We start from the raw sequence: 25308 nt of genomic DNA, 5'->3' as shown, positions 1-25308 counted from the left end.
TCGACCCCAAATTTAGGTCTTATCCGCCTAACTACACTGGGAGCAGAGCGTCGCTGCACAAGGAGAACAAATTTAAAGAATCTCTTCATCATGCCTTGTTTAGTCTGAAATCTTGTCTCTTATTCGTTTCAGAAAATCCCTTTTTGAGTAATTTAAGATGTCGTTCTGCATCTAGAATGAGAAACAAACCTGGATTAAGCAAAACATATCAAGAAATAAATTGAATATGAAGCATCTTGTCTCTTTGCTGGGCATCAAACTTCTGCTAGCATCACCTGCGTTCTGATAGCTTTTCATTTTACCGTTTGTTTGATTTATTTTACGGGGAAATCACACCGAAGTTAGCAGCTGTTTTACGTCTGGTGTCACTTGGCAGGTGCACAAAACAAACTACCACAAAACAATAAGTGCAACCTAAAGCCTAAAGAGCTGTCAGTGTGAGATAATAAACAGAATCGGTGAATAAAAGGTGCTGACTAGAGGCTGGTTTTAAACACTGCAGAGCTTCCTGAGTCTCTAATAATTCTGGGGAGTGGATTCTTCTTCCACGCTGCTTTAACTGAGACAGAAGTTGTCTTTGTGAGCTGCAGTCTGCTCCGGTAGATGCTCCGGTAGAGTCACGTCAGGTTAAAGTTCTGTGTGTTTGATTCTATTTCCAACAAAGCAAATCACACAGGAGCTTTTGTAAACTTCAAACTAAACTAAACCGAAGCTCCTTGGTGCTCTGTGTGCGTTGGACTTCCCTCTGATAGGTCTTATTGTGTGTGTTCAGGGTCAGGCGTGTGTGCTGGTGCTGCGGGCGATGCAGAGCAGGGAGGTCCAGCAGCTGCTTCACGGAGCTCCGTGGACGAAACTCTGTGGGAGCGTCACGGATCAGCTGGCGGCGGTGAGTCCACACACGTCTGCATTAGAGACATGCATCACTGGACGGGGAATCAGGGTATTTACTACGTCTAGGAACACGGCGGAGTTATGTGACGATCTACGTATGTTTGTCCGTCCGTCTGTCTGTCTGTTAGCAACATTACTCCAAAACAGACCAACGGATTTGGATGAAATTTTCAAGGAAGGCCAGAAATGACACAAGGAACAGTTGATTAAATTGTGGGGATGTTTCTGAGTCCCATCAATTCCCGCTACATATTTAGATCACGCTGTTCAGTATCTGTACATAACGTCCACATGCCTGAGCTCAGTGCCAGGTCATTTTTTTATCAAAGGTTTCATCCGTCAGAAATGATACGACGACTGAGCATCTCCGGAGGAAACTGCTCTCTGAGTGTTTTTCTTGTTGTCTAGTTTAACCCTCTGGACTCCAAAGGTTTCTGGTCATTTTATTTTGTGCCCGTCACATTTTTACTTTGAGTCATTTTTCACTGCAGTATAAATATCTGCACCTCTACAGAAACAGAACAATCATGACTAGAAATAGAGAGATCAAAAAAAAAATGTTTTCTGAGATAATACCATGAATTATTAAAAGAAAAAGAAAATGTTGGACTTTTTTGGATTATTTGTTTCCGAATAGTTGAACTAAAATGGAACAACACTTTTCTAAGTGTGTAAAAGTTGCTTTGCATAATATCCATAATGTACGATTTACATTTTTAATTAGTTTCCAAATAAGGCTCCATCTCATACTAACTCTGCTTTGCGTAAACACATCCTGCAGTTCATCTGAAAAACGTCTTCATTTTTTAAAGAATCAGATTTGAACAATTGGTTTGATTCATTTTTAAATTACATGTGTAGAAATAAGGGATTTTTGAGGGTTTAAATTGAATTTTAAGCTCAGATTTTGGTCATGTCCTCCTATAGAATCACAGGAGAGAAGTTCAAGAACCACTGGAAAGTTAAAACTTCAATGATTTTCTCAGTTTTTCCCATTTCTGGCTGATTAATGGTGTCATCTTTTTACAGATATCATGACTCTCACACTTGCCGAGGGTTTATGTGTGAACTTTTGTCCTCTCCCTGTTCTAAAATTTTCCTGAAAAGCTCATAAAAATCCCACTGGATGCTTCCTGCACGGCAGCAAACATCAGACAGACACAGTTAGTGATCAGCAAGTAAACATTAGCAGCTAAAGAGGCAGATATTTTCCTCAGGAGTTAGCAGAGAACAGAAATGGAGCTGAACAGAGAGGAAATAATGGACTGAAATTAATGCTAATGGCGCTAAACATCTGCTCACCAACACATTTACAAAACCAACTTTGTGAGATGAATATGTGAGTGTCGCTGCGCCGCTTCCACTCGTTTCAGGAAAGAGTTTTGGTCGTTGTTGGTCAGGATGCGCTGATCCCACTTCTTCTCCATCATCCAAACCCTGCCAGAGCTCCCTGTTCCCAATTTAAATTCTGTAAACTTCTCCTTGTGGCCCTGATTGAAAGTCACATTACGGCGTGTCTAATAGCGCCGGGCTGCAGCTGCACATCATGTCTTCGCTGTAAGTAGAGACGTTCGCCGTGCTCTCGGCTTGTTCACGTTTTAATTGTATTATTGTGGAAGGCTTATGAGATTGCATCGTGCTGTGATAAATGATGATTAGAGCCTCCGCTGTCCTCTGCGTGTCCTCTGGAGAGACCAGGGTGAAGACATGCTTAATTGCGAGTTTCTGCAAATCTTCACCAAACAACTGCAGCCCTCATCCCGTCAGCTCCTCCCACAGAGACACAAACCTGCAGAACAACACCGAAATGTTCCTGAATCTCTGAGCTGGATGTTTGTTCTTATAAGATGTTCATTGAGCTTTATTGGACTGTTTTGCTCGTATTCTAAAATCCCTTTCTGACCGAAACTGCTTTAAGTTGTCCTCTCAGAAATATATGGACCAATGTATAATTGAGGGAATACGTACATTTTTATTAAAAGTAAAAAAAAAAAAACACTAATTTTTTTATGTTCGTTATGATCATGTCTTCAAAATCCACAATTATTTTTTTTGGAAACAATCACTTAATTAAAAAATGACTGGATATCAATAAAATGTCAACTATGTTACAAAAAATCCCACAATCATATATTGACACATCCAGAATTATGAGAAAATGATCCATAACTACAGAAAATTAGTCCAGAATAGCATGAAATTACTTGAAAATTATCCCAAAGACACAAAAATGATCCCAAAATGATGAGAAACGATCCAAGCTGACATAAAACTTGTTGAAAATGACAAGAAAGTTGTCCGGAATTACTCAAAAATTGTCCAGAATAACTTGAAAATTATCCATAATTACGAGAAATTAGTCCAGAAGGACATGAAATTTGTCCTAAATGACCTTGAAAATTGTCCCAAAAGCACAAAAATGATGAGAAAAGATCCAATCTGACATAAAGCTTGTTGAAAATTAAGAAAAGATTGTCCAAAATGACTCAAAAATTGCCGAAAATGACTCAGAAATTGTTCAGAATGACTTGAAAATTATCCTAAAGACACAAAAATGATCCCAAAATGACGAGAAACGATCCAAGCTGACATAAAACTTGTTGAACATGACAAGAAAGTTGTCCAAAAGGACTCAAAACTGGTCCAACATTACTTTAAAATTGTTCAGAATGACTTGAAAATGATCCACAATTTCAGAAAATTAGCCCAGAATGACTTAAAATTTGTCCCAAATTACTTGAAAATTGTCCCAAAGGTGGTTATAAATGCAGCAAAAACATGAACCTCAGTCTAATTTCAGCATCTTCTTCCCTCAGAGTCTCCAGAACGTCGGCCAGGCTGAGAGCAAAGTGGTGAAGGAGAAGGTGGTGAAAGTCCTGGAGCTCTGTCAGTTCGTGGTGAAACAGGTTCGCCATCAGGTCGGTGGTCTGAGAGTCCAGATGAACCCTGAGAGGAACCAGATGATGTGGTTTCAGTCCAGACTGACTCTCTGCTGTCTGTCTGTCCTGTGTAGAAGCTGTCTGTGGACCTGGATCCCCTCCAGAACGTCCTGCAGCCGCTGACCAGCAGCATCGCCTTCAAGAAGACCGGCAAGCTGGAGGACACCTACTGGGCCGTGATGAAACACTTTGGAGTCACGTGAGTCTCTGAGGGGTTTAAATCTGGAGACAGGAGGCAAGTTTCTGCAGAAATCAGGCTTTCTAACTGCCTCACAAACATTCAGAGGGTCTAAGGATCAGACTAATTCCTGGATAGGTTTTCTTTTCTTCCTCTGGAAGAATCTGGAGGGTTTATTTTAATTTTTGCATAAAGTAGACTGGACTTCTACTTAATGCAAATTTGATGCGGCGTGTGGAGATCCAACCATCATGAAACCCTTAAACATCTAAACTAGCCGTCAGTGAACTAAAACCTGGACAGATTCAGTTGCTGCACAGCTATTTCTCACTTCAAATGCTTTCAGGAATAGTTTTCGCTTAACTGTTTTCAAAACAAAAGAGAATGTTTGCGGTCGAGCCGCCATGTTGGTCCGACGCATCTGCTGGACTCGAGCTGAAAGCGCGGTCATGAGACCACGTAGCGGCCCGCTAAAGAACACCCACCAAGCGGATTATATTCAAATGTGGCGAGTTTACATGCAGGAAATTTGGTTGTGAGTAGGGCTGGCCCGAATAGTGGTTTCTGGCCTCCGAATATTCGGGCCCTATTAAAGTATTAAAGACGAATATCCGGATATTCGTAACGTCCGACCGGGGGGGCGCGGCGGCGGAGACGGCCCGAATAGTCGGATCCGTTCATCTTTTCTCTTGGGTCCACATTTTGCCCTCGTTTAGTCTTTAGTTAAACTGAAGAATTCCCAAACACCGGTCTTCAGCATCTTGTCTTGTGTTTATGCAACAAAGTGAAGCGTGACGTCAGAGTCGGCAGCAACCCGGCCATTCGGGTGGTGTTTACAAACACAAATGGAGGAGCGGAAATTAGCCAAAGAACACGGCGGGATGAGCCGAGATGGGTCGAAGGCGCAGGGAAGAGACGAGCTCGAATATTCAGATACCAAAATTAATATCCGGATAGTGCCGTAGCGAACGGATATTCGGGATATTCGGGTCCAGCCCTAGTTGTGAGTGTGATGCGTTTTGGTCAAGCAAGAAATTTATCTCGTGGGACCTGAGAGACGACCAAGCAGTCCCTGATTGACCAGGTGGAGCCCGTTTTGGTGGCAAACAATCAATGTGGTCCAGTGGGGAGAACAAACTTTTGGTGTTTGGGAGCGAAAACATGCTATTTTGACGAATGTAGATCCAGAGGTATGAGTGAAAGCAGAACGAGGCTAGCTTCACAGATAAGAACATTGTGATTGAGTCTACAGATGGACGAGGCAGACCGTCCAACTGGAGCTGAGGTTTAGAAGCTTTTGGCACCGTGGATCGTTTATTTTCCAGCTGAATCAGTGAACATCAGCATACAGACGGATGCTTGGTGCTCTTCTTCTTCTGTTAAATGTCATTCATGATTGCCAGGACTCCAAACACCACCCACCACGCAGAAGTGCATATTTTCACATTCCCGGCCGTTGGACTGTTGTCTAATCGTCACCTCTCTGCTCGGTCCCAAACGTTGGTGCATTAAATCACATTTCTTTTGTGAGTCATGGAGTGCAGACTTTTCAATTTGTCTTAACCTGCTTTACTGATGCGTGACTCTGCTTCCTGAGTTTCTTTTTGTTTCTTTTTTTTTTTCTTTTGGTCTGTGTGTGTCGGAGCTTTAGAGCTGACGGTGGCAGGACGGCCAGTTTGGGCTTTAGTCAGATTTTTATTAATTGATTTTGAAGACAAGGATGCACTGCTACATGTATTGATCTCAACCAGAGGCTGCGGCACTTTTTTCTGTCTGCAGTCTGAACTGTGCACGAGTGAAAAAGACAATTAGACTTAAAAATGGCCAAAATGTTGACATGCAGAAGAAATCTAGATGTAAAAGTGGAATAATTTACCCGGTAAGGTTTAAACATGTCGAGAAAACACCATCTTAGAGTCATTTCACAGAAGAAACACGAGCTTTCATGGTAAAATTTTGGTTTGTCATTGTGTAGTTGGATAGATTAAACCTATACACACTTTTCCAACACACAGTCATCCCCACCGACAGTCTGCTACCTTACAAGTAACTTCTCCTAAGACTCTGAACTCTGTCCGACCTGGTGAACAGCCCACTGTGTTCTCTGATACTCGGCTGCTGAGAAGTTCAGCTGCAAAATGAAGGTGAATCTGAGGTTGTGTCGCTCTGATTAACTTTACCTGAAGCTTTACGTAACAATGCAACCCTGGAAAGGAGCGGATATGTAAGCAAATGTTTGTGCATAGAGGATAAAATGAATAAATGATTAACTTTATCGCCCATTTGGACATTTCTTTGTTTTGTAGCTGAAGGGCAGTTCGTGTAGGTAGACCTTTGTCCTGCATTTTTATCCAGAACTTTCTGCACCAGAGTCCATTAAAACAAACCAGAGAGGTTTTGTCATTCATGGAGAGCTGCTTTAACATTTAAAAGCCAGACTGGACGTGTACCTCAGATGTCTGTAATTCAATTCCTCCTGGTCAAAAGGAACATTTCAGACATCCACAATGTCATTCCTGCAGGACGGATCACGTCGCTGTTCATGTGTCTGGCAGGTTTCTGAAAAATGGGATGAATTCTGATGAGTTCCAGCTGAAGGTTCTTTTATCTACAGTTTAATTCTGACTTGTCATAATTATAACCCGAGATCTTATTAAATCCTTTCGATACAAGTCGTCTGTAAGACCCTTTATGCACATCTTAAATTCAATTTACACAAATCAGGATGTCAAACTGAGTAGATACCTTGAATTAAAGTTTGGATTCAGTAAAATGATGCTGCAGATTTCTGCAGTTAGAAGCCACAGTAAGTTGGATGCAGCTTGCATTTCAAACATACGATGAAACTGAAACCATAACTGCATGTGACGGTTGTTTTACCGGCACGTCGGAGCAGACTGAGGCCAAAAGTCCAATAAAGTTTGACCTCGAGTCTCTCATAAACGAAGCTCCTGCTGATGAGCTTTTCCTGTTTGGCTCCAATTTCTAAGTATTTTATCCACAACAGAAGCCGCTATCACTTTAGATGTTTTAATGAACCGACATCCAGCAGGAAGCCTCATGTACAACAGTTTAGACTCATCATGAAGATGTTTGAGATATCTGCAACCACGATTACAAACTGAATTACAGATAATTAACTGTTGTATTGACTGTTATAACGTTGCGCCTTTCTCGGCACTCGAGAACAACGTACAAACAAACATTTCCATATATACACATTAGAAATTAAAAACAATAGAGACAGGGCAATATCAGATGGAATATATATTTTGAACGGATGTGTTTTGAGTTGTGATTTGAAATGAAGGAATGAATCCATGTTTCTTGGTTGGGGTGGCAATGAGATGATTGATGTTTCGTAGATGGAAGTAGGCAGACCAGGTTATGTTACTGATGTGAGACTGAAAAGACAGAGTGCTGTGGAGGATGAAACCCAGACTCCTAACCTGGGGTGGGGGTGAAACGGAGGTTAACAGAAAAGCTGCTGGTTTTGGATAAAGTGGAGTTGGTGATGTTGAGGAAAACCTCAGTTTTATTAATGTATAAATTAAGGAAGTTTAGGGTGAACCAGGTTTTTATTTCAGTGATGCCATCAGTGAGGAAGTTGGACGGGAGAGTGGACGAGGGTTTACTGGTGAGGTAGAGCTGGGTGTCATCAGTGTAGCAGTGGAAACGAATGTTGTATTTAGATATTGCCAAAGGGAAGGACATAAATGATGAAGAGGAGAGGCCCCAGTACAGAGCCCTGGGGCACGCCTGTGGAAGGGATGGATTTAAAGGATTTGAGTTGAGTGAACTGGGTGTGGCCAGAGACGTAAGAAGTGAACCAGTTTAACGGAGTCTGGGAGGATGTAGCATGTAGATGTTTACTGGTTGGTACTTCCTTATTTGTATAGGAATATGATGTTTAGTGTAAATGACAGCAAAAATATGATGAATTAGAACATAAGAAAGATTTTGAAGTATGAAGCCAAACGTCAAGAGCTCCTAATTCTGATAAACACACCGGCAGAATTGAAAGATGAGTTGTCTTTCAGAAACTGCCATAATTGTACCAATGCAAGACCTTCCAACTTTCCAACGTTCCCTAAACTGATCATCTGCTCCTCTGTCAGAAATCGTCACCAAATCTAAGCTTAAAATTCGTGACATTTAATCCAATCATGTTCTTCCGTGTGTCTCGTTTAAAAAATCACCAAAAATATAACTCTTATATTAAACAGACTTGGTAAAAAGGTCAAAATTCTGCTCTCCTCGGTGCAACCGTGAAGCCGTTAATGACTCGGCTGTGACCAACAGTCACAACAAAATTCAGAGACTTTTCAGTTGAACTGCAGGCAGTGTTTACAGAAAAGAGATATGAAACGACTCTGAAAGCAAATTCCAAATGTAAGTAGTGAAATGTCTATATTGTGGAAAGTCACCATTTATTTCCACTGCTGGTAACACCGGGGGGCACTTGGAACAGCGTTGATTCTAGTTTTCTAGATTTTGTAAAATAATAAATTTTATTGATTCTAGCTTCATACCTGTGTCATACTGCGTAGAAAAATTTTTTAAGTTCTCTCTACTTCTAGTCATGGGTGTTCTGTTTGCATAGAGTTTCAGGACTTTGCATTTATGAATAAATAAAAGTGTAACAGAAGCAGAAAACGCCCAGAAACTGCTCATGGTTCAGAGTTAATATTCTTAAATAGATATAAGGAATTTATTTGCTGATATTCTTGATTCATTCTTAGAACCAACTTCTCATCCAGGATTCCTTTAAAACAGATTCATGTTTTCTGTATCTAAAGCCTTCACGTTGACCTTGTTTGTGTTCACGTTTGCAGGAAACCCAAAGTTGAAAAGACGAAACCTGACGGAGACGCAGACCAACAGGAAGCTCCAAAGAAGAAGAAAGGTTTTCTGCCCGAAACGAAGAAACGTAAGAAGCGTAATAAACCCGTCCTGGAGCCGGCGGGAGACAAGTCGGCCTCCACAAACAAACCGGGGGCAGACAAAGGACAAGCCAAAAAGAAACCTGACAAGAAAGCTAAACAGAAGCGACCGGCCGACGGAGCGACGGCTTCACAGGAGAACCCGTCCAAGAAGAGCAAAACACAGTCTGAGAACCAACCAGCCAAGAAGAAGAAGAAGAAACCCAAACAGAAGAAAGAGTGAAGTTATTTAAATGGACACAGAAAGGCTTTTTCTAATTCCCTTTTAAAGCAACTGTTTTAGTCTTTTGTCTGCCGTTTCAGTTCTGATAATGTTTTGATGCGTTTCTTTATTGAAAACCTCTGATGTGTGGGAGGTGAATTAAGACTGATTATTTTTCTAATGTGTGACTGCTGTTGATTAGAAAAGTGTCTCCAAGCAGAAATGTGTTTCTCTTCCTGGAAATCCATCAGCTCTGACAATAAACAAATGAAAAAATGCTGCTTGTGAACTCTTAAAAACCCACTAAAAGCTCTACAGACAACAGAACTGTTCCTGATGCTCTGAAGCAGGGATGTCACACTCATCTTAGTTCAGGACCACATTCAGCCCAATCAGGTCTAAAGTGGACCAGACCAGTGAAGTTTGCATCACAACTTCCCGATCAGAGCATCTACAAAGAAACACAACTTTTAGTCACAGCTATCTGGAACTGAATGATGGTATTTTACTTTATGGTCAAAATGACAAAAAACAACAAAAACAAGACAAATTTCCAAAAATGAGGCATAAAAATGACAAAAAAGAGACAAATGTCAGAAAAATAAACAAAAATAAACAAAAACTTTGATAAAGAAATTACAAAGCGACAAAAAAATGGACAAAAACGAGACAAAAAATGAAAAACGTATTTTTACAGTCGACAGTGTAAAAGAATGAAATATAATTTATAAAACTACCGATTTCTGCTGCCTTTTTAAAAAAAAAACAGTTTTGGTCCTTTTTGTTTGTTTTTAAGATAAACGTGTAGACTAATCCCCTTTTCCCTTCCTGTGATTTTACTGGATATTATCTAACAAAAGAGGGAAAATCTGTTCAAAAACAAAAATTTGCATTTTAAAACCCTAATTATAACTCATCTTTTTTTCAAATAAAAATCTAAAATAATATTTAATAATATTGTATACAGATTCAAATACAGTAAAACACAGTGCAAAAAAAATAAATATAATTTATAAAAATACAGATTTTGGAGGTGGACATGTAATCTTTTTTTTTTACTGGCTATTATCTATAATTTACCAAAACAGGAAAAAAAATCTTTGAAATAACAGTAAATATTTTTGAAATGTGTTTGTTTTGTCCATTCTGAACTCCTGTGGACATGAAGTTCTCTTTCTAAATTAACAAGACACATTTTTCGATGATTATACACTAAAGTAAATTAAATGAAAGCATAACTTCTGCTAATCGATCCAATTAAATCATATGAACTGGACCTTTCATGTACTTTTTGAATATAAATCTAATATTTTCTGGTTTAAACTCTCCTTTTGCTCTACAGATGCTTCATATTCGAGGTTTCTTCTGTTAAATTCTCCACTGTTTTCAGCTCTTGAAATCTTTCTGTCTGCAGTTTGGTGCAGAGCAGGTCGTGTTCAGTGATTTTTTTTTTTTAGGTGTAAATGACATTATGAAGGCGGTGAGAACGAACCGAGACAGTGAAGTTATCGATCCGGCAGATAATGAGTTGAAACTCGTTCAGCTAATAAATCTCTGCAGGTTCTGAACCCTTTTACATTGTCATTAAATACGTTGTTGTAAAAAGTATTGATTATAGACATAAAGGATGAGCATTAAAGCATTCCATGTTATTTCTTATGGAAATAAATCCTGCGTTGGTTCATCTCCTAGTGCTTTCAGCTCACAGATATAGTTTCATTTTTCCAAAAGGTTCAGCTGTTTCACGCTGAGCGCCGCAGTTTCCAGCAAACACGAGTTAATAGCGCAATTACTGAGAATATTTTTAGCTGCAGATTAATGCAGTTTGTTGGCAGCAGGACAGCAAATGTGTGATTCAGTAAAAATATAATGAGGATGTTCATTTTAATGAGGGGTCTTGTCATTAAGTGATGTATTTTTAGTTTTCTGGACAACAGTGGATCTCTGTTGGTGGAGTAAAGGCACAAAATACTCCCAGCTTGGGATCAGATGCAGGTTTGGACTCGTGCTTTGGTTCATTTAAAGCAGAGAAAACAGAAAAAAAAGCTATAAATGACCATTTTTGTGTGGTTCATTAATTAACAGTGTAACAGTCGGTGCAGACAGGAAAACCCTCTGACCTGTTTAGTCTGCAGTATTAAATAAATCATTTCCATTAAGTCAAGTGCAACATGTTCCCATTTAAGATCAGATAATCCTTTATTTAATCCCACAGTTGGGAAATAAGATAGTCCAAGCATTTCCAGAAGTAGTACAAAAATAGAAATAAGCCACAATGTACAGAAGTACTTGTTCTTAGAAGTAACATTACTGCACAGATCAGTGGAGCTGCACTACATGTTCTAATAATCAGACAAGTCCTAATACTGCACAGATTGTTATCATTATTGCACAGACTATATAATTAAAAAAAATACTGATATAGCATATATTCTAGCATATGTAGAAAAACTGTTATTGCACTGGGTTTTTAAAGTACAAAATGTTCCTGATTGACAGAATGTGTCGATGTTGTACCAAGAGAAGTTTGACAGTTTTACTGGGAGCAGAGCTGGTTGTAGAGTTAAATTCACATGGAGGTGGGTTCAGTTTTAGGACTTTAGAACTATTTTCATTTCATTTTCAACAAATTTCCCATAATTTTGGATAATTTTCAAGTCATTTTGCACGAATTTTGAGTCGTTTTCTACAGTTTTTGAAGCATTGTGGACTAACTTTGTGTCATTCTGCAAATCATCAGCCAATATGGATCATTTTAAACCTGAACTGAAATATCAGCTTTAGTCTTTGGATTACAAATTTATATTATAGTCAGACTTGTCCATCTTCTGTTTTGTTAAGATTGAATCAAAAGTTTAATTCTAACTGTAAGATGGAGTAACTACTAGGGCTGGACCCGAATATCCCGAATATCCGAATATTCGTTCGCTACGGCAGTATCCGGTATCCTGTGGATGAATTGATGGTGAGCTACCCTGGAATAAACTGGAAAACATTTGGCTAGATTCACCCCTTCACCACCCCACTCACTGGCAGGCCTCAAGCCTCACAGCTTCATCCCTTCCCCAGTGGTGTGGTAGGACTTGCTTGGATAAATCGTTTCACCCTCTTTGGAGTTGTTTTCATTTTGTTAGGATTTGTTCGTGGACTTGTTTGATTAACACCATTGGCAGCAGTGGACCCACGCTCACCTGAATTTAAAACTGTCATTCAATTGTTGAACTGAACATAGCACTGTCTCTTTTAATTGTTAAATATGAGTCTAATGACAAACTCGTGTTTTTCATTTTACATTTGGGTAAAGCAAATACCTAAGTTAGAAAAATTAACCTCACGTTGCGTTTCTTTAAAAATAAATTCAAATAGTTAATTGGAGAGGCATCAAATGATTCAAATACATCAAACTTAAACTCGTGACTTTAATATCACTTCTGTTTAATTGTCTTTTTCAGTGTGCCGACAGACAGAAGTGTAATCTTGTTACATAACAGTCTCGCTGGAAAATGTCTCCGGCCTTTGCACAGGACTTGATGTTGCGAGCCTTTGTGCTATAAACTAAGGTGAGCAATCACAGAGAACCCTAATTCAGCTGTCAGAAAAATGATGCAGTGTCCCACAAATGGATTACTATACAGGACATGAAGCCGTGCAGCCATAAATCTACAGTAGCATGAGCAGGCTGCTGCCTCATCCATCAGTAATCTCATCTTAAAGCCCCTCCGCTCTGCAGGAGGCTTCAGCCGAGGGTATCGATAGGAGCCATCGGACTCTCAGGAAGCCTCACGTTTGCTGTTTGGGCCTCCGGGCTCTTCTGGAATCTGCTCAACGGCCCGAACAAGGTGAAGACACAATAAATCAATGCACATCATGAGTTTGTGTGCAGCCAGTAGGAGGAACGGCCTGCCTTAGTGTGTCGTTAAACAACAGCATCAGGAGCATAATAAGCCTGGCGTGAATCAATAAAGCGTTAATGTTACAGCTGCTTTAATCCATATTTTTATTAGCAGTCAGTCATGTGACCAGTCATGTGTGAAACGGGTCAAACATTGAGTAATCACACAGCTCTGCAGAACGTTTTTGCTTCTTTCAGCCGTTTCTTTTGGGTTTTTTCCACCCAAGACTGCTGATAATAAAGCTCTCTGCTCTCCTCAGTCTCACTTCCAGCAGCAGCTCTGAGAGCAAACGTCAGGTTTTCAATACTTTTATTTTACAAATTACACAAAGAAAGTATAAATTTAGTTGAACCACAGAAAAACAGGTCAAAACCATCTGTATTTGTATTAAAGGTAATTTGGTTCTTTACCTTTGACCTGAAAATGACATTTTTTACAGTTTTGTTAAATTACAGAGATTAGCTCGTAAAAACTCAGAAAACAAATACTAAAATAATTGCCAACTGTAAAAGCAAACAAGTCAAAACTGAAAAATGTTCATATATGCATCTGTATTTTGATCAAAAGGTGGTAATTTGTTTCTTTACAATGTTAAACTGTAAAATTACTGTATTTTATTTTTTTAAAATCAGCAAACAAATATGACTTTTCAGATTTTTTCACTTTTTTAAAAAAAAAAGATGTATATTAATGTATAAAAATGGTAACTATGATTTCAGTTTACAGATTTTACCAGAAAAAAATATAAATCTGCACTTTAACTGTAAAAACCAAAAACGGCCATCATGTCACATCAAATATCTGTGTTCTTACATCTTAAATTACACATTTTTACTGTATTTAAACCCAATTATTTTACACATATTTTAATCATTTTTGGAGTTTTTTTATTTCACATTTTTTCTTTATTTTTTTATCCACCTCACCAGTGCTAAACATCGCACAGACTATATTAGCTACTGGCTGGTAAGCGCAGTGAAAGCTTTCATAGCTGGAGAGTCTATTTCCTTCAGGAGTTGGTGGAGACCAAAAATAGAGCTAAAAGAAAGTGACTATTGGACTTATAATAGTGAATGACCGGCAACCGAACCCAGAGAATGTATATAATCCTTTAGATCTGCAAAATAAGCCGCATGCTTTCATTTTTTAACACCATAAACTTTGCTATCGCTGCAATCTCCCCTTTATTGTGCGTTTAACAGAATCAACAGAACAGCGGTTGAGCCAGACCGTTGTTTATACAACTGTTCAGGCTGACACCATTACTCACTCTGGGGGTGGTACAATGTCTCATTATCTTTTTTTTTGCCAGGAAATTGCTATGGGTCAACTATCTATTTTTTTGATCGCTCACTCTTGTCATTTGCAAGACTGACACTTAGAAATGCATTGGAGTTCACAGACAGAGTAGTAAGGTTTTTATGTAACCTTCAATTTGATAAAAATCTAGAAACGTTGCTAAATTTATCCTACTTAAGATGGATAACAGAAGTCAAGTGTCCTGTTTAGGACATCTTCCTGGTTTAGACATTTCACTGTGTCCACCTAGATTTTAGATTTCTTTCTTTTGGTTGCAGGTTCTGGGTCAGTCTTTCATTGTTCAGCAGCTTGTACCAAGGTTCTTAAAAGTAGGTTTCATCCCCACAGTCTGTAAGAAACTTGAACTACATCTACCAATCAACATCAGTCATACACACTGTAACTAATAATACCATGTACAGAAACAGTCTTATTTACATATACATTTTATTTAAAAGCAGATGCATTTGTGTACTTTTCAGGTACGGTCATACAAAATCTCTAAATTGTGACAAATACACTTTAGCATTTTCCAGTAGGTCAGAACTATTTGGTTGGATTTGGTTTAATGGGGATGGATGCACTGTTAAAGGCATTAGAGGAGATTTAATTTCCTACGACTTTGAACGTAGCATGCGCATGCGCATGCGCATGCGCACATACAACCTCTCCTTCACCCCCCTCTAACCTCCCCCCTCTTAACATTTACGAAGAAACGCCCCCCTACAGAAACTTGCGTAGGACTCGTGAAGCTTTCTTTTACGGCTGGGTCCCCCTAGATCTTTATCTGCCATTAAGTAAAAAAAGATGAGCAAAACAAGTCACCAGCTAACTACGAAGGTATACCAAAGCAACACATACAGAAAACACGTAAGTCCAAGGCATATGTAATCTACGTAACTAGGCCTGAGCCGGAAGATTTTTGATTGACAGGAAAGGGAGCAAACCAAACCCCTCGGTCCGAGGGTGTTGATTGGCTGATGTTTTTCAGGTCCTGCCATGTCCACAGTTATTTTTTTTAATTTTTTATTCTTTTAGAGACCATACATACAAGTCCACTAAAGGTCAGTATATTCATTTTATGTGAATCAGACAAATTAAACAAAAAAAAAACATCCTCCATAATGCCTTTAAAATGTATTGAAATGGGAAGATAAAGGAAATACAAGTTGAGCCGCCTAATATGTGTTGATTCATCTTATGTGGTCAAAAATGCTCTGAGTCTGGACCAGAGGACCTCTCAGGGTGTCCAACGGGGTCTGGACCAGGACGTTGGCAGTGGATCCTTTGAGTACTCAGGGTTGTGGAGTCGAGTCTCTGGGAATCAAACTTGTTCCACTGCATCCTGTTGATGTTGATCAGAATGGGTTCCAGGAAGTTCGGAGGTCAAATCAACATCTTGGACGACTGTTCTGTCCTCAAGATGGTTCTGATTGTTTGATGTTTCTACAATGTGGTGGGGTGCATTTTCCTGCCGGGGTAGGTCAGTGACATTTGGGATTTCCATTTGAATGAGGGAGTGGGCTTGTCCGTCGCTATCGAATGAGTTCAAGTATCTCGGGATCTTGTTCATGAGTGAGGGGAAAATGGAGCGAGAGATGGACAGGCGGATATTGCGCCATCAGCAGTAATGTGGGCGTTGTATTGAACTGCCATGGTGAAGAGGGAGTTGAGTCGCAAGGTGAAGCTCTCAATTTACCAGTCCATCTGTGTTCCAACCCTCACCTATGATCATGTGCTCTGGGGAGTGACCGAAAGAATAAAATTGCAGATACAAGTGGCTGCAATGAGTTTCCTCCACTAGGCTGGGCTCAGCCTTAGAGATAGGGTGAGAAACGACGCAGAGCCGCTGCTCCTTCACCTCTAATAGAGACAGTTGAGATGGTTTGGACATCTGATTTGGATCTCTCCGGGAAGATTTCCTTTGGAAGTCTTTCGAACATGTCCACCTTGAGAGGAAACCCCAGGGCAGACCCAGAACCCGCTGGAGGAATTATGTATCTCATCTGGCCTGGGAACGCCTCAGGATCCCCCAAGAAGAGCTGGAAAGCATTGCTGGGATGAGGGACGTCTGGAATTACCTGCTTCATCTGCTGCTTCTGCAACCCGACTCCAGATAAACGGAAGAGGATGGATGGATGGAGTGAGTGTGTCTGTTCTGGGATAATGTTTATTTGGGTGTCTAAGTGTCATCAACACAGATACCAAAATTAAAGGTTTTCCAGCAGAACACCACATAGTACCAATGTGATCAATGTTATCCACTTCCCCTGTCAGCGGTTTTAATGTTGTGGCTGATTGTTGTAGATAACTGCTGGTTGTGTGGGGTGACCACAGTTTAATTTGTGGTAGCTGTGGCCACTTCTTGACTTCGCCCCTGCAACAGAGATCATTCACATCTGACAGGAAAGATCTCAAAAGCTGTCAACTTAGTGAGGCCTGTATGAATGGCAGGACAGTGAAGGTAGAGCTGTGCATGTTTCAGGTGGGAGAACTGAAAAACAAGAAGTTTAACAGCACAGTAAATCTTTCACTGTAGAAAAATCATACAAGCCGTGATTATGGACCATTTGTTACTCCATCTTTGGCCTCCGGAGCAGCGGAGGTAGTCGCCTGACTTTCTGGTACTGTACCCTGACAGTCACAGCTTGAACTTGCAGTAATGAAGCATATAAACAGACACCGGTGGTGACAAATCATCCTCCTCGAACCCTGACAGCAGGGGTGAGAATCGGAGCAGTGGTGTCCTCTCTTTCTGACAGCGAACTGACACTTATCATCACTCTGAGCCGAGATATGGAGCCCAGAACCAATCTGCTAATGCAGCTCGGTGGAATAATCAGAGTGAGCTGTAAAGCCTTATCAATATGAGAAAGCTGTAACTGAATGCAGGTCTGATTCATCCGCTGACCTTGAAAAATGTTTTCACTCCCAGGGATTCATATTATGGATTGATTTTTTTTTTCTTTCTATGATGCAGCGGGCTGTGGAGTGTTTATCATTCCACTTCTTTCAGCCTCACACATGCTGCTTTTGTTAATGTGTCGCCCTTTTGGAGGTCTGATGCTCCACAGCAGGTAGCTGGCAGAGTGTTGGCTTTAAATTGAGTGCAACCTTGAACCGGAACCCATTAATTAGCACATCCAGTAGTTTAATTCGCAGGCCTTGTAGGAACAAGGTGAGTTTAGTTTTACCACCACTTGGAGGAGACCCAAATCTGCTCACCTCATACAGCTAGACAGCTGCTGTCCACAAACCTCTCTGTTCTTGTCATAACAATTTGAAGGCCATCTTCTCCCATGCCTGTTTTGACTGCCTACAAAAACCATGCTGTATATTTTATAATGATGCTATTTTCAAAGCAGAGAGAGGAACAAACTCTGTCTGTGGAACCAAGGGACAAGCCAAACCGCTGTAACTTTCTATATGCTCCATTTCTGTAATGCAGTAGGCGCCTGGAGGCGGAGACCATCAGGGTAGTTGGAGGCACTGTGGGCCATAAATCCTCCCCATCCTCCCACCGAGTGGAGCTCTTCTTCTCTCCTGTGCAGCTCTGTGTGTTATGCCATTCAGTGTTACATCCTCACACTCATCCACAAACACACCTTAGTGGAAACTATACCTCATAGTGTTGTATGTTTCTTTTTGTTAACATTTATCTGTTTTATTAACCCTTAGCTTGGGTCTTCATCGCTTTTAGTAGATCCTAGATTTCAACTATATTATAAAACTGAAACAAGGTACAAGTTTAAATTAGGACTGCGACTAACTAAATATTTTTCTTTTTATAGGTTAGTCCCTTAATAAATGCCATTTGTGATTTTTCTCTCCAGAATGACGTCCTCAAAATGCCTGTTTTGGTCCAAATAAACAGTCTACAGTCCAAAAGATAAGCAGGTCTCATAAGACAAAGAAAACCGTAAATGAGAAGGTGAAACCAGCTAATAATAATATTAGGGCTAAAATGTAACATTTGGTCTTTTCAGAACCAGAGATTTAGTCAATCAGAGCACAAATACTTAGCACAAACCTAAAATAAACAGCCTCAGAGGGCCAGTTCCACTCGCTGGCCAGCCAACGCCCCTTCCAGTGTCTTTGTGCAGCACTAAAGAGCAGATCTCCTGGGACAACAAAACCCTGAAAACTGGCCTCATTAATTCTAAATTAGGCTATACACAATAACTAGGCTATTCCCAGAGCAAACGTAAATCACAAAGTCTCTGCCTCTGCCTTTCAAATGCAGCACCATGTGTTTGACAACAGATAACAGCAGATACAGTTCATTTCACTGACCTCTGATGTCCATCATTCCCAAACACTGACCTCTGATCCCCATCTGTTCACAACTACTGCACTCTGAACTCCATCAGTTCCTAGACATTTATTTCCATCCTTTCCCACTGACTAAACTTTATTGATGCCTTGCTACTGACCTCCCTCCGTTAATTCATCCTTTCCTAGCCACTAAATTCCATCACTTCTTAACCCTGGAACTTTAACCATTTCTACACATTGACCTTATACCATTCCTTCATACATTCTTAATCACTGACTTCCATCCTTTCCTAATCACTGACATCCAACCATTCCATTGACTACCATTAATTCACACTACTGGCTCTGGTCCCCATCATTTCCTAGCCATTGACCTCCGTTCATTCCAAGCCACAGACCTATTTTGATTCTTAGCCACTGACCATTATCCATTACAGTATCCATTCCCTGCCACTGACCCCCAATGATTAGCCAATGACTTCTATCTCTTCCTTGACAGGGACCTTTACTGATTCTTAGCCATCGACGTCTATCCATTCTACCATTTATTTCTACCCAGTGACTTTTATTCGTATCTAACTACTGAACTGCAACAAATACTTTATTCAGTCCCAGTCACTGAAATCATCCATCCATCAATTGGTCTCCATTAATTTTACTGACCTCTGATCCTCATCATTTCCCAGCCATTCTTTCCAAGCCACCAAGCTTTTGTTGATAACTAGCCACTGACCTCATCCACTCCTCTCTGTTCTTTGCTACTGATGCCCATGTATTCCTATGCTACTGACCAATTTTAATTTCTCTAAGTCTAGCCAATGGAGAGCTACTTGATTCCCAGCCACTGATTTCCACTGATTCCTTTCCTCTAAATTTCATTCATTCTTAGCCACTGACCTCAGTTCATTCCTAGCCATTGACCTCCATTTTTTTTATTCACTGACCTCCATCAATTCCTGCAACTGACTCCTGATCCCCACCATTTCCTATCCACAGAACTCCATTCGTTCCAAGTCCTTGACCTTTTTTGATTCCTTGCCACTATCCATTTCGAGCTAGTGATCATTATCCATTCCTCTGTCCATTTTAGCCAATGACCTCCATTTATTCCTCATAATTGACCTCCATCCTTTTCTAGCCACTGACCTTCATCCATTCCTCTGTCCATTCCTTATCGCTGAATTATTCATCCCCAGCTACTGACCTCCAATGATTCCCAGCCATTGGTTTCATGAATCCCTAACCACTTACCTTTGTCCATTCATAGCCACTGACTTTCATTATTTCTAAGTCGGTGACTGAAATGTATTCCTTGTCATTGACCACCCTTCATTTTTATTCACTGACTTCCATCCATTCTGACAATTGACCCCTGATCCCCATCAATCAAAGCCACTGACCATTTTTGATTCCAAGCCACTGACATCCATCCTTTTCTTGTTCTTTGCTACTGATTTCCATTCATTTTTAGCCATGGACCATCACTGATTTGTAGCCTCTGACCTCAATCCTTTCTTGGCCACCAACCTTTATCCATCCCTATCCAGTGACTTCCACTCATTCCTGACTGCCGACCGACCTCTGATCCTTCATCCATTGCTAGCAACTGACCTCTATTGATTTTCAACCACTGACTACCATCATTTACTTGCATCAAAACTTGAATCCTAGCTACTGACCTCCTACTATTCCTCCATACACTACTAGCCCCTGACTTCCATCATTTCCTAGTCACTGATCTCAATTCTTCTCTAGCTAGACATCCAGCCATTCCTATCAATTGACTTCCATTCATTTTTACTCACTGACCTCCATCCATTCTGTGTATCTGTGCTTTTCCACTGACCTTCATCTATTCCAGTGTCTATTCCTAGCTACTAACCTTCATCCCTTCCTAGCCACTCACTCCACTATTCGTCCATCTCTAACTGCCAATATCCATCTAGTCACCACTGACCTCCATCTTTCCCCGGTCACTGACATCCATTCTTTGTCACTACAACCAGCTGAATCGATCATCATACTTCCCTGACAGGAAGTAGTCTCCCCACCCAAATAAATAAAATTTAACTCCACTTTTAGCAGAGAGGAGTGTCTCAGAGCCAGTTTAAATGAAGATGTATGTATTTTCAAATTATGGAATGTAAAAGTATTATAATTACTACAGAGTACCACTAGCGAACAGTAAGCCTGATCTCGGTTACTTGTCATTTACTACAGTTTTATCCTGAAAATGTGCATAATGTTCTGGATTCTAATCTATAAATTGTTTTGAGGAAAACACATGTTTGAATGTGGAATGCATTAGTCATCTTTCATTGACTTACTTCCAATTTCCCCGTGAAGACAAATGGTTTCACTCTGTTGCACTTATGCCAATGAGATAAGATAGATGGGCAGCCTGTCAGTGCATCTTCCAGTGCTGGCGGCTTGCCAGAAATGGCTTCATATTCCCAGGCTTTTTTTGTGTTTGGAGACAATTAGGAACATGGTGTCCTGGTAGCTTGCCAACATACTGACTGATGCCCACTCACTTCCAGTGACCTCCAGTGAGACATGTTGTGGTTTCATTATGGGGAGATGTTGAGTTTACAAATGGTACATGTATGGATAGCCTTCATGTCGCTAAACAGGGTCTCTATGCAGGCTCTGGAGGCAGCGGATCTCATTTTGTATTCAGTAGTAGTTTGCAGGGTTCAAGGGTCTTTAAGCATTATACTCTGCAAATACCAATCTCTATCGGTGAGGCTTTTTGTGCTCACCAGGAGGACTGTATGATGTCACCAAAATCCATTTAAAAACTAGCAAATTATGTCATCTGTACAGTGGGTTAATTCTGATCGTTTTTACAATTCAGTGTACCGTGTAGCTGCACATTTCCCTCAGTAGAAGCAAGACACATTAAAGGATTGATATTCATATATTATGTATTTATTTATAAACTTTGAATATTACATGTCCTTTGATAAGGCAGATTATATGAACTCCAGAAAGATGATGTTACTGCAAAACATTCCAGCTCTCATGTCATACATTTACAGTGAATTCATAGAATAAATGACACAGAATTTCTATTAGGCCCACTATGATACAATATGAAGGATCAAAAAAAGAAGGAAAAGGAAAAGATTGGCTTCACTTGAAAGCCTCTATTGGAGGGTTGGAAGAATTCTCAATTTATTACATGTCAGAGGATACATTATAAATACTCAAAAATGAAAATACTGTATTAGCGCTAAAAGTTACTATCTGACACTTTAAAGGAACAGAAATCTTATGTGCATAACTACAGCAAAAAGTCTTGCATCCTGTCAGGCAAACTAGAGCTACCTACAGATGTCTAACAGACATTGGAGGACAGTACTTTATGCAAATATGCTAAGTCACTTATTTGAAGGAAAAAATACTACAGCAAACAAAGAAGCCGCTTCTATAGCCTATATGCAGCTTTGCACTGCCTAACAGCACCACAACATCCATTATAGTCTAACTACATACTGGTAGTGTGTCAGAGGACATGCCGAGGAAGATCTGTGTTGTGTCGCCAGCTCTTAATAATTTAACACAACTGCGTGTCACATCCCGGGGAGGATTTCAACATCTTTGAGGTTGGCTTTAGGCTGAGGGGGGAAGAGGAGGAGGTCCAGAAGTCAAAGCAGGCAAATACTTTACAGGGTCCCATAAGGAGGTGGCTAAATACTAATGGAGGAGTGCCCACCAGCTAGCCTGTGAGTCACTGCACTAGTTGCCCTCTACGGTTCTGCTCAGTGTTCTGCGTTCTACCGGTTCTAGTCTACAAGCAGCAGAGATGGAGTTCTTTGTGCCTTATTGCTTTTCCTGTTTATTCCACAGTCTCGTTCCCTGAAGTTAACAGTCAACAGCGGCCGTCTCGTGCGGCGCCTGTCCCTCCTCCGCCTCCACGTGCCCGCTCTCCGCCGCCACCACTGCGCTCTGGCACGCGAGCTTCTCCTCGCACCTCACCGGACGCACGATGACGCACGGCCTTGCGGACTCCGAGCTCGCAGCGGCGCGCGCCGGGCTGCGACTGTCGCGCTCGTATTCCTCCTGCGCGCGCTGGATCTTCCTGTTCCGGAGCTTCCTCTTGTGGAAGTGGAACGTTGCCAGGGAAACCAGGATGATCCCCACGAGCACGGCCACCAGCACGAGGAGCGCGAGGGCGGAGGAGAACGGCGGGAGGAGGCTGAGCTGCTCCGCGCAGGTGCCGTTGGTGGCGCCCCCGTGACAGCGGTGCGGAGGGACCGACAGCCCCGAGGCCTCGGCGGTTCTGGCCGTCATCCGGTCCACCTTTGTCCGGCCACTTCTTGTGTCTCTCTGACCCCAGTACCCTTCGTGCTCTCCGGGCTCAGCGCGGTGACACCGGCCCGCGCATGTGGTTACCTGCGCCGGAGAGAAGACACATGAGAGCCGCTGATTGAGCTCCAGAAACCCACCCACCGACCCTCATTAGCTCCATTAACACAACCAGAGCCGCACAGTTAACATGGCATGGCGCAGCATTTCACTGTGAATGTGGGATAAAAGCTGCCAGCCCATAATGAGAACATCCCCTGAATATACGATGGAGCAGAAGAGTGGACAAAAGGCTCCATCATCTATTGTAATGAGCAGGCCTCCAACATTCACATCCCTCCTTCAGATCCACGCAGCTCCGTTTAAACACTTAATGTGAGTTTTACGCAGAGGATGGAGCCAAAGCTGCGTTAGTTCAGCCTGGAGCGGGAATATTTAAAGAAAGGGGAGAAAAATGCAGAATTCTTACCTGATGAAGCAGTCAGTAGGGGAACCAGTCCGCGAGTGGAGAGTCGGTGTGTGTAAATGGGAGAACTGGATCGCGGTGACGCATTTCATACAGAGAGATGCTGCTGTTGCTGGTGCTGAGCTCCGATCATTCAGGAACCTCTGACTGCCGCAATCCGCTCCGTCTGCGTCCCGGACAGCGCTGTCCCGGATAAAGACTACAGGTAGCGCAGAAAGCCCTCACTATGCATCAAAGTGCTTTTTTCCTCTCTCTCTCTCTCTCTCGCTCTCTAAAATGCGATTAGAATAAAGCTGCGTGAGGTTTTCCGTGAACCGCGTCCCTCCTCCGGTCTGCTCCTCTCAGCATCTGAATGAAGAGCTGCAGCTGCATTAAAGCTCCACTCAGCTGCCTCATCTCATCTCTGCTGCCAGCTTCACCTTCCAATCACGACTCTAATCCACGTTTGTCAGTCAATGTCTGCATTTAACCGTGAACAAACATAAGTGAGTTAATGTGGATCCTGAGGGGTTATTATAGAAGCATTCCTGAGGGTGTGGCCAGGAAAATGCTTTGAAGCTTTCAGCCTCATTAGAAGAGCTGGAAATGCATTAATTTGAGTCAAATACATGGTAATTGTCGCTTATTTATGGAATCACAAGAGTGCCGTAATAATAGATAAGTGTGTTTTTAAAAATAATGTGAATTTGGAAATAAATGTGTAAATATATGAGGAATAAATTTAATTAATTAATCTGTTTAAAAATATAAGGAAATGTGTACCGTAAATATAAAGAGAAATAAATGTGAAAAAGAATAAATCGGTTAAAAATAAGGAAATAATGTAAATACAAGAGGAATAAATATATAAATCTGTTTAAAAACATAAGGAAATGTGTAAATATAAAGAGGAATAAAAATATTAAAAAATATGAAAATGTAAAAGTAAATTGGTTTCATTTCTTTCCTTATTTGTTTATATATTTTCTTTACATCGACACATCAATTTCCCTTTTTAAGAGATTTGTCGTTCCATACTTATTACCCTTTACACCTTATTATTTGACAGATTTCCCCAGTTTCATTAAAATGCAGACAAAACAAAAACAATATTTATTTAAATGTTGACCATTTAAAAAATCCCAAAACTTTATATTAATTATAGATAAATGAATATTAAAATTATATCCATTTTAAAAACATGCATTTCTATAAATACTGTGTTTTGTATTTCTGTTTGCTTAAAATATAATTGTTTTTTACAGATATTTGCCATTATATGACAGAAAGAAATTGTCTACAAAAGACAAAAAAACCCCTGCTTTTTAACTGTTTTACAGATTTACCTAATTTTGGTAAATTACAGATAATATCTGGTTTAAAAAAAAATCACAGAGAAAAGTATTCATTTGCGATGTGGGACCATTAAATTACACCGTTTACTGTATTTAGTTCAGTCAAAACAATTATTATTTGACAGGTATTAGTCTTTTTTTCTTTTTCTTTCTTTCTTTGAGGTTGAGAGGCATTAAGGAATATGTGCTCGGTAAACATCGATTTATATTTATTAGACATCTACAGCTGTTTAAACTTTTAATCTTCAGGAACATTCCCTGCAGGTTCCTGTTTTCTCTGATGTGTTTTTATTCTTTATGACCCAGAACTGAGATCTTCCAGCTCTTTATAGGTTTTAAATATGCACATAACACTAAAACACCTGAAAGAGGACAAAATAAAAGATAAGGCAAGCTGCATTTTTAATGGATCGGGCACATTTATTCCCAAATATATTTGAGAAGCAAAGGAAAACAAGCAAACTTAATGGAGAAAGTGATCAAATTGGCCAGTCTGAGAATATCAAAGTAAAGTTTACAATAATATTCTTCAAGTTTCCATTCTGAACAATACTTCATGAACTGTTCAGTTTTACAG

General features: G+C 40.5%; 2 protein-coding genes across 2 annotated transcripts in view; one reads left to right on the top strand and one right to left on the bottom strand.

Annotated features, from left to right (window-relative positions):
- Nucleotides 1-10822, top strand: part of mybbp1a (MYB binding protein (P160) 1a) — a 36457-nt gene extending 25635 nt beyond the window's left edge. Inside the window, exons 24-27 of the mRNA XM_022194349.2 lie at nt 773-886; nt 3708-3809; nt 3905-4029; nt 8844-10822. Of these exons, the coding sequence (XP_022050041.2) occupies nt 773-886; nt 3708-3809; nt 3905-4029; nt 8844-9174 (672 nt within the window). The 3' untranslated portion in view covers nt 9175-10822. The remainder of the gene's footprint in view (nt 1-772; nt 887-3707; nt 3810-3904; nt 4030-8843) is intronic.
- A 10707-nt stretch (nt 10823-21529) lies between these two features.
- On the bottom strand, nt 21530-23936 carry LOC110951344 (uncharacterized protein C11orf87 homolog). The gene is made up of 2 exons (XM_022194348.2): nt 23401-23936; nt 21530-23018 (listed from the first exon to the last, which is right to left on the bottom strand). Exon 2 carries the CDS (start codon nt 22914-22916, stop codon nt 22488-22490), a length of 429 nt encoding a protein of 142 aa, XP_022050040.1. The 5' UTR covers nt 22917-23018; nt 23401-23936; the 3' UTR covers nt 21530-22487.
- Between the last annotated feature and the right edge of the window lie 1372 nt (nt 23937-25308).

Source organism: Acanthochromis polyacanthus, chromosome 17 (genome assembly GCF_021347895.1).
Source record: "Acanthochromis polyacanthus isolate Apoly-LR-REF ecotype Palm Island chromosome 17, KAUST_Apoly_ChrSc, whole genome shotgun sequence".
NCBI lineage: Eukaryota > Metazoa > Chordata > Actinopteri > Pomacentridae > Acanthochromis > Acanthochromis polyacanthus.
This window is presented reverse-complemented; position numbering and strand designations above follow the sequence as displayed.